Genomic DNA, 10,195 nt, shown 5'->3' on the forward strand with positions numbered 1-10,195 from the left:
ATAAACACCCCTATTTTGATAAAAAATTTCCTTAACTGAAAACTCTGTCATATACCACAAATAAATTATAAATTTTCAAGTTATAATCACAACTCTTCAGATGCCTTTTTCAGTTCTTTTTTTTGTCATGGCAAAATCTAGGATTTCAACCTAGCTTGCTCTAAAGTCCACTAGCAACCACTTCACTAAACTGCCTCTGTACTAAAAAAAAAAGAAAGTCAGCAACCAGTGAAAAGTCCCTAACCAGTGTGTTCATATTCTGTACATTTATGACATGTGTACCCAGTCAAGGAAATTTTCACCTAAAATAAGTACGCATGGCTCTGTAGAGTATGCCCCTTATTACTTTAGCCAGGATATATATTCACTAACGTTTTTTTCAGATTTGATTTTTTTTTTTTTAATTGTGGACTCAAGCACATAGAGGGATAATGCCAGGAGCATTATATTAATTTAAAGAGACTTGGGTTCTGATATAATCCCCTCTGCCATTAATTTAGCTATATGACCTTGGGCAAGTCACATAGTTTCTCTAGATCTTAATTCTCTTCTGCAGAATAAGAAGTTATGACTGAAAGTTACCTAAATTTATTTCTAACTAATTTTATGTGCTCCCATGTTTGGCACTTTGTGGTAAAGGTTAAGCCAATGTAATTTTAGTAATCTTTATTAAGCATTATATATTAAGATTTCAGTTATTTGGTTCATGGTGTGAGAATCACTCCCTTGTATTTTCTCTATCAAAAGAGAGAAGCATATGCACCTCGGATATTCTTTGAGGCTTCCAGACCTCCATGGTTTACCCCCAGATCACAACAAGACTGTTCTGAATACCTCAGGTTTCTACTAGACAGGTAAAAAGTATTTCTAAAGCTATGATTTGAATTATGTTCTTTCATAACAGATTATTTCTACAAAACATTGTTTTTACCTTTAAAGACATATTTCAACTGTTAATCCCTAAAATACCTTGCATTTATTGTATTTTTTAATGTGTTCTTTTGTTTTCAATTTGGTTTCTTTTTTTAATTTTCTTACTTTAGACCAGCTGTTCTCAAAGTGTGGTACAAGGACCCCTAGGGGTTCCCAAAACACTTTCAGGGCTCTTCCCGTTTCGAACTGCATATCTGTGTATATGTAGTTGAGGCCAGATTTTCTTCATATACTTCATCCAGAACAACATATCACGATTGAATGCTGGGCAGATATGAGGATCCAGCCTGTCTTCTATTAAGCCAGATACTTGAAGTATTGGCAAAATGTAAAACAGAGCCATTCTTCTAAGTTTTTTGGGGTTTAGAAAATATAACTATTTTTTATTTAAAATATGTTATTTATATTAACATGCAATGAGTTTATTATTGTTTTTAAATGCATTATTACTTTTATTCTCAATTTTTGAATACAGTAAATATTAATAGGTATAACCACATAAATGAAAGCTCTTGGGTCCCTCAATTTTTTTTAAGAGTATAAAGGCATCCTGAGACAAAAAAATTTAATAACTGCTCTTTAAACCATAATTCAGTGGGTTTGGTAAATTTTATTGTCTTCTTATCACTTAGTTAATAAAACCTATTATCTTCCTGTATTTCCCTGTCTTTGCCTCCCTTCTGTTATGTGAATGACTAGTAAAGTTAGTTGAACGCAACCTTCCTTCCATTCAGCAAGGATATGTTGAGTGGTTTCTTTGTGCCAGGCTTTCTGTGAGGTGTCAGTCAAACAAAGATATATAAGACAGTTACTGGACATATATAATTAACTATAATAAGTGCTATAAAATAGCAGTATGAAGGAAGTGTAATGAGAATATAGGGTAGGAACAGTTCCTAACTTCTCTTCTGATCTACCTTCTCAAACTGTTCAATATTCCTCTTGATTAAAGCAGGAGAAACTCGATTTTTTTTTAGTTAAGCATTATATTTGATAAGAATAATTTGGCTATTTATATAGGCAACCAGTATTTTAAAGAAGAAATTACATTTAAATTTAAGCAAAGTAGCTATATAATGATATACTCTTCTACAGGCTCCATGAAGAAGAAAAGATCTTGAAAGTTCAGTCTTCACACAAGCTTTCTGAAAGTCTGGGGTGCAGTGAAACTTCTTTACAAGAAGTAGCCAATAAGGCAGCTGTACTAACAGAGACCCCTTGCACAAGTGATGGTGAGAAGACATTAATCGAAAAAATGTTTGGAGGAAAACTACGAACTCACATATGTTGTTTGAACTGCAGGAGTACCTCACAAAAAGTCGAAGCCTTTACAGATCTTTCACTTGCCTTTTGTCCTTCCTCTTCTATGGAAAACTTGTCTTTTCAAGATCCGGCATCATCACCCAGTACACAAGATGGTGGTCTAATGCAGGCCAGTGTACCTGGTCTTTCAAAAGAACCAGGAGTCTGTAATCCATCCACAGCTGCCTTTGCCTGTTACTCAGCTGTGAATGAAAGAATGGCTGACAGTCCTGATGAGTTTCGCTGTACTGAAGACACTTCTGTCCCTAATGACTCTAGCAAGATGCTTGTTAATAAAGATGTACCTCAGAAACCAGGAGGTGAAACCACATCTTCAGTAACTGACTTACTAAATTATTTTTTGGCTCCAGAGATTCTTACTGGTGACAACCAATATTATTGTGAAAACTGTGCCTCTCTGCAGAATGCCGAGAAAACTATGCAAATCACGGAGGAACCTGAATATCTTATTCTTACTCTCCTAAGATTTTCATACGATCAGAAGTATCATGTGAGAAGAAAAATCCTAGACAATGTGTCACTGCCACTGGTTTTGGAGTTGCCAGTTAAAAGAACTACTTCTTTCTCTTCGTTGTCAGAAAGTTGGTCTCTAGATGTTGACTTCACTGATATTAGTGAGAATCTAGCTAAAAAATTAAAGCCTTCTGGGACTGAAGAAGATTGCTCCCCAAAATTGGTGCCCTATCTATTGAGTTCTGTTGTCGTTCACTCTGGTGTGTCCTCTGAAAGCGGGCATTACTATTCTTATGCCAGAAACATCACAGGTACAGAGTCCTCGTACCAGATGTGCCACCAGCCCGAAACGCTGGCATTAGCCTCCTCCCAGAGTCATTTACTAGGGAGAGATAGTCCCAGTGCAGTTACTGAACAGGATTTGGAAAATAAGGAAATGTCAAAAGAATGGTTTTTATTTAATGACAGCAGAGTGACGTTTACTTCATTTCAGTCAGTCCAGAAAATTACGAGTAGGTTTCCCAAGGACACAGCTTATGTGCTGTTGTATAAAAAACAGAACAGCACTAATGGTTTAAGTGGGAATAATTCAACCACTGGACTCTGGGTAAATGGAGACCCACCTCTACAGAAAGAACTAATGGATGCTATAACAAAAGACAATAAACTGTATTTACAGGTAAGTTGGAAATATAAGCTTCATCATTTGTGGAAAATATTTAAACAACTGACAGGTGGTTAAATGAGTGCCTTAATTTTGAAATCCAACTTCTGCATTTTCAAGGAATTTACAAAGTGGTGATTTCGAAATTTGAATCTGGGTTTATATGAAATGGGTTCAACCTATATAACTAAATTTTCTTTCTAATGTTACAAATTAGTTATGAAAAGTCACAAGTAGATGCAGTATAGAAGCCCGTGTTTGTTTTTAATTACAAAAGATGTGATCATTGTAAAATCATGCCATACAGAAATATAGGAAGTTTAATAAAATGGAAGTATTTTCCTCTTCCCTTCAGTCCCACCTGCCAGGGGAAACAACTGCTAAATTTGTATTATTCCTTCTAGACCTTTGTATAAATATTTTAAGGACTATTTATTGACAGTCAGGTGGATAAAATAAAGGACACTAAAAGGTAGAATATGTAAAGAAAGGATATTTGTATTCTTTAAGGACCTGATCAGTAGAATCATGGCAATAATAGAACAATTAGTAAATAAAAACTATGGAATAAAGGTTTCATATGAGCTGAATTTACTTATACTTTTCGCACAGAGTTAGCGCTTTTTCTTACTTTAAAGTTAATAAAGACCTTGCTGAAAGCATTTTTCTTTGAAACCTGCCAACTTGCTATCAACATAAAGGACCAGCAGTAAATTGTAGTTAAAATTGTAGGTGTATTAATTGGGTAGTCCGAATGATTGTATGAGTTTAAATAAATTTCTAAAAATTTTGTGTTTCAGACTCCTAAAGGATACAGAATAAGAGAAAAAATAGTACTGATTTTTACAGGGAAGTTTACTCAAAAGTTTTCAAATTTACTGTATTAAACAATACTCAAATAACGATACATGATACATTTTCAAAGGAGTATGGCAATGTTCCAGAGTCACACAAAAACAATACATTTTACAGAAAAAAAATTAGAAACTCAGAATATTCATTATTCACTGCCGAAGACTCTAACATCCAGTCAGAAGGCTTATGTTCAAGGTAATAGAATATACTCAACCATGTCCTCCTCACTACGTATCAAATAAGCACTTAGATAGGACTCATCATGATTCTTGAAGATTGGAGAGGTGGAGTGAGGGTAAGAAGGTTAGGTTAAAATAGACATTTTCTACAGTATAAAATATGAAAATAAGGCCCAGTGCAATCTTGACTTTTGGAAATATGCAGAAACTACTCTAATTTATGTAATTGGAATGCCAAAAGCTCTTTTAACCATAACAACTACTTGTATTGCAACCTGGCTCTACATGATTTTCTCTATCTTGCCATTTACCCCATTACATCCTGATTTTACAGTGTTTGTATGTGATGAGCCATTCTTTTCATCATTATTTTAATACCCTTAGGTCATTATAAAGGAAAACCATTATGTACTTTGTTAATTCAGTTTCTCAGTGTTGTGCAGTTGTTCTGAATTCCATTTTAAGTCTCAGGTAGGCCAGTTGTTTAATGCAAAAAAGATATCACTAAATTTTAAATTAAGGTATTTATTTATTTACCTGTATTAAGACTCTCAGGCTATTAAAGCTTCATTATCAAAGTGCTTTTTTAAAGCAAATTACAAAAACATACTCAACTCTTAATTAGAAACTTAAATATATTTAGACTTTATTATTTCCCTTTAATTACAGTAATATAATTGGTAAGGTTTGAATTGTGATGTTTCTCATACTGTGTAACTGAATCATCTGGCATCTTAAGTTTGTATTAGGAGACTATAGTGTTTCTTCTGTTTTCCTGATGAACATGTTCTCATAACTGCCAGGCAGTGAGAATGTGTGATGTTGAGATTTTTGTACACAGCCGTTTTCAGCTATCATTTTTTTAGTTTTGAACACGTGGAACCTGTATGTGTATGTTTTTGCTCTTATTCTCAATTTTGTTTTTACATTCATTCCTGGGGTATAGTTAAAAGTTTGTGCCCATTTCATAGTAATAATGCTGTGTAATAGATTGCTATGTCTAGGATACAACTTTGGCTTTAAGAAATAGCATTATACCTATTTATAAAACAGTTGTAAAAAACTTAATCAGATCTTAGTAAAAATAAGGGTGTGGAGTTGAGTAAAGTCACAGCTAGATTTACAAGTGTTAGAAAGACTCTTGCTGTTTTTATAGTATTGGCAGGATTAGTGGTTGTGAAAAGCCTAGGCAAAAAAATCCTATCTGACAAACTATTTTCTACTCTGTATCATATAGCTGACACATAGGAGAGCAATGCGAATTGCTGATCTTAATGTAAATTTTGGAAAGGGCTTGTCTCTTCATATATATTTCTCCCCCCAACTTCCATTAGGAGTGTCTCCATTATTTTAGTGTCTGGACTACCAAAATCATGCTTTCAGTTAGGATCCAGTGAGAGAAAAGCTGTGTGAGTCGCACCACCCATCCCCATGTGTCCCACACCAGCCGCAGACAGTTCTCTCCTTTCGTGCTCGGTTTCCTTCCTTTGTTTCTTTGGAGAAGGTGGGAGTTTGTCTTAATTTTTTTCTTCATCGTACATACAGAAGAGTATACATTATATCTGTGTAAAGGAAAAAAAAAAAGATGGATTAATTTAATGTTTACAGATTTATTTCAATGAGAGATCTAAGTATACTGAAAGGTCTTTGTCCCAAAGCAACAGGAACTCCTTTTTGTCACTAGACCTACAGTCCACTGCTGAAATAAGAATTAATTTTAATACTTGATATAAATTTGGGATATAAATTACATGTGCTCTGAGATTCATAGTTTCTGACATTTACCTAATATTGTCATCTGTATTAAAAGAAAGAAAATGAAAAGCAGTTTCCCCTACTTTTATCCATAGTTTAAGCTTATCTTCTGAAAACAGAATATCATACATTTTTCTCCCTCAGCCATGTATGTATGTATGTATGTATGTATGTATGTATTTAACATCTTTATTGGAGTATAGTTGCTTTACAATGGTGTGTTAGTTTCTGCTTTATAACAAAGTGAATCAGCTGTACATATACATATATCCCCATATCTCCTCCTCTTGCGTCTCCCTCCCACCCTCCCTATCCCACCCCTCTAGGTGGACACAAAGCACCGAGCTGATCTCCCTGTGCTATGCGGCTGCTTCCCACTAGCTATCGATTTTACATTTGGTAGTGTATATATGTCCATGCCACTCTCTCACTTCGTCCCATCTTACCCTTCCCCCTCCCCGTGTCCTCAAGTCCATTCTCTACGTCTGTGTCTTTATTCCTGTCCTGCCCCTAGGTTCTTCAGAAACTTTCTTTTTTTTTTCTTTTTTCTTTTTTTTAGATTCGAGCCATGTATTTTTATAAATAGCTAAGAAAGTAAAAAAGGAATATTGCTTTCTTGGGAAGCTCTCTATCTTAAAATATAGGTTTCAGGTGTCTCAGAAGCAGTGGAGTTACTAAGTTTTGTATTTTGTAGGTCCTTCAACATAGTTTCTGGTGAGAAATCACTTCTTAACAAAGTCCAGACAAAATTTGCCATATCTTTTGAGAGCAGAACTTCTTGAACTCTGCCTTGCATATTTACTCAGTTTTATTTATTTCATTGGGGAACATGATCTGTATCCTAAACCAGATATTGTTTCTTAGATACAGAGTCATATTTTCATTGCTTGTTTAGATAGCTTAATAGATTACAGAGCCAGAATAGAGGATTTTTGTTTCTTATTTTTGTGTCTATTTCTGATACATCCATTGCAGCTTTTATTTTCTATCTGTAAAGTGTATGTAATTCTTACTTTAATTTTACAAATTGAAGAATGAATTACTATAGCTCCTGAAAAATATTGCGTGGTTGGACATGATACAGAAGAGCCAGCAGTTATAAATGTTGTAAATGATAGAGTTAATGAAAAAAAACGTTTTTGAGAAATATCCTGCAAATTAAGTTTTAAAAACCTCTCTAAGGCCTGTCAGAGACTGGTTAATTAGGCCATTCTGCTATAAGGATTTCTTATCTAAGGTCACATTCAGCCCTAAAAATATGTGGTTCTTGATAATTTTGTGTATTGGGAATCACACAGCAGTCGCTCTATGCTTACTGAGAAACAGGGTGTCTGTAATATGAGGGATAGATGTCAGGGTAAGCCTGGGGTTTTATTCTCCATAATAAAAATTGGGCATCTCATGAAGGGGGTAGAATAGTCAACCAAGAAAATTTAGCTAGAAATTGTAAAATAAAATTACCTTGCCAGGAGGAGCAAAGTAATTGGGCTTTTAGTTGAAAAATTGGAAGTAGTACAGTTTTTGTTATTAATGTTGACTGTACTGTGAAACTTCTTCAGGATGATTATACCTAACCATTTAAGGGTTGTGCTGTTGCCAGTGGCTTTTAGACCTTGTTGACACCAATGACCTCACTTGAAAGTTACAGACTCTTTCCCAGGAACATGGACATATATCAATATTTTCTTCCTAGGAGTTTGTGCCAGTTTTAGAATCCAGTTCTACACCTTGCCAAATGAATTTGCAGTTTCTTTATAAATAAATAAATAAGTGCTTATTCACATTTGTTCCTTTCATGGCCAAGTACCTAATAGTGTTCTAGTCTGAAATCATTAATATTTACTGAGCACCTAATATGTGTCAGGCACATAGATGAATATGGTTCCTTATAAAAGTTCTAGTAATCTGGCAGGGGAAAGTTTTAAGTAATACTGTAAGGAGACAGGCTCTATTTTCCTTAGCAGTGTTTTTGAGCTCTGTTATTTACTGAGAAATATTCTGAGGAAAGGGGAGGAAAAAAATTCAGCCTTCTTTCATTATTTATACCTTTTACTGTAATCACCCACTTCCAAAATAGCTCCACTTGACAAAGTGTAACCTTTGAATTCTATGTTCTGTGTATTAGAAAAGAAATCCATTCTTGTATATGGTGATGAGTGTTGCAAGAACTGTGATATTTCTGTAGAGAAATTTTAAGACTGTGGAGCTTCAGTTTCATCTTCTGTAAAGGGGGTTACTGAAAGAGAATGGCCTTTAGGATCTGTCATTCTGTAGAGTTACACTAGGATTTTGCTCTCTAGTTCGCTCCATCTGTGATTAGGTACTCGACTTTAGTAAGATTTGGTAGAGATTAGTGTAATCAGTATTTTTAAAGTTACTGAGATTTGAAGGATGCTTATTAAGGATTAAGGCAATTTAAAAATATTTGTGTAGATGATACCCATCCACTGTATTTAGAATTTTAATTTCATAAAAGCTATTTTTAATTTTAGGAACAAGAGTTGAATGCTCGAGCCCGGGCCCTACAAGCTGCATCTGCATCCTGTTCATTTCGGCCCAATGGATTTGACGACAATGATCCACCAGGAAGCTGTGGACCAACTGGTGGTGGGGGTGGAGGAGGGTTTAATACAGTTGGCAGACTCGTATTTTGATGCTGAAGAGTCCAAAATGCACTGGTCACAAAACATCCAATTACTATGACTGTTTAAATGTCAGACTGTAACAAATATCATATCTATCTTTTAATTTTCTTTTCATTAGACCGTTATACAAGAAAACACACTCAGTGCTTGTTTTTATTTTCTTGACAATACGTTTATTAACAAAATGTATCATTGGGAAAAAATCTACCTCTTAAAATTCCATTTGCTTTTATGGTTAGACATGCTTGACCAAAAATTTTCAGAGGCAAATATGTACCTGGTCCCTAATTAAGCTGCATTAAATTTAGTAGAGGCAATTAAATGGTCCTGTCCTCAGTTTTACTGAACAAAAAATAGATTTCATTTAGCATCCTTTATAAAAGAATTGGTGTTAGAGGTGAAGGAAATATCGTTAGTAAGGAAAGAAAGAAAATCTTTTATTTCCTGTGTAGTTACCCCATTATTAAATGCAAGTCTTTGAGAATACTAGAGATGATATAGTCTCTCATGAAGGCAATAACATAAACTTTATCGAGCTCTAGTACTTTTCAGGTTTGTTCAGTGCTGTCTTCAGCATCACTGTATCTACATTTCAAGTACAAATGTTTTAAAAAAGGATTATTTATACATATGTGCTGAACTGATTTTAAGAAAGGTGCATGATCCTGTAGGAGCCACATTTTTACCTAAAAATTGCTAACTTTGTAGTGTTTCTAATTGAGGATTTTAAAAATTCTATTTCAGGGAGTATATCTTCTGTGTGTTTTGAAGGAGGTGAGTTCTGTATGTGCCTTGCAGTACTGTAATTCAAAAATAGGAATCTGGCTGCGGAAAAGTTTTTTACAAATGTTAGGAAGTAATTTTTTGTGCTAACATTAAAATTATAACTTTTTGAAAGGTATTAGATTTTCCTGAAGTAAAATCTGATGGTTCTAAATCAATAAGTGTAATAGTTTGTTTATAACTCTTAGAAGAATTCAGAGGAAATCAATCTAGTCAAGTAAAAAAATTTTTTCGATTTTGTTACTTAATCCTCAGAATATTAAACATTGATCACATATTTTTAGAGTTATACATTTGTGGGTTTTTTTGGTTTTTTCTCGTTTGAGTCATGTGTTTTGCACAGTTGTGTCTGTTTCACAGTTTCAGATAAAATGTCAAAATGTCAGCCCCTATGGTCCCACATTTTCTCTTGCCAAGGAAACTGGAAAAAAGTCACTTCTCCTGGGTCTTGATTATACAGTATTTAGGAGTTATCCCAATTGTCCCCATTCCTAAAAGTTTTAGCTTATCCATGGTGTACATTGTTCTGAAGATTGGTCACATATTTATTTTGAAAACATTTTAAGGAAAGAATGTTCTTTGGTGATTTGGGGTTTATCTTTTTC

At 34.3% G+C, this 10,195-nt stretch overlaps 1 protein-coding gene across 2 annotated transcripts in view; it reads left to right on the plus strand.

Annotated features, from left to right (window-relative positions):
• USP38 (ubiquitin specific peptidase 38) overlaps positions 1-9,879 on the plus strand; it is a 32,646-nt gene extending 22,767 nt beyond the window's left edge. For both annotated transcript variants that reach the window (XM_036852613.1, XM_036852614.1), the window contains exons 8-10: positions 748-854; positions 2,029-3,388; positions 8,655-9,879. In XM_036852613.1, the coding sequence (XP_036708508.1) occupies positions 748-854; positions 2,029-3,388; positions 8,655-8,816 (1,629 nt within the window). In that variant the 3' untranslated portion in view covers positions 8,817-9,879. The remainder of the gene's footprint in view (positions 1-747; positions 855-2,028; positions 3,389-8,654) is intronic.
• The last annotated feature ends 316 nt before the right edge of the window (positions 9,880-10,195 follow it).

The sequence above is a fragment of the Balaenoptera musculus genome, chromosome 5, assembly GCF_009873245.2.
Source record: "Balaenoptera musculus isolate JJ_BM4_2016_0621 chromosome 5, mBalMus1.pri.v3, whole genome shotgun sequence".
In the NCBI taxonomy this organism is placed as follows: domain Eukaryota; kingdom Metazoa; phylum Chordata; class Mammalia; order Artiodactyla; family Balaenopteridae; genus Balaenoptera; species Balaenoptera musculus.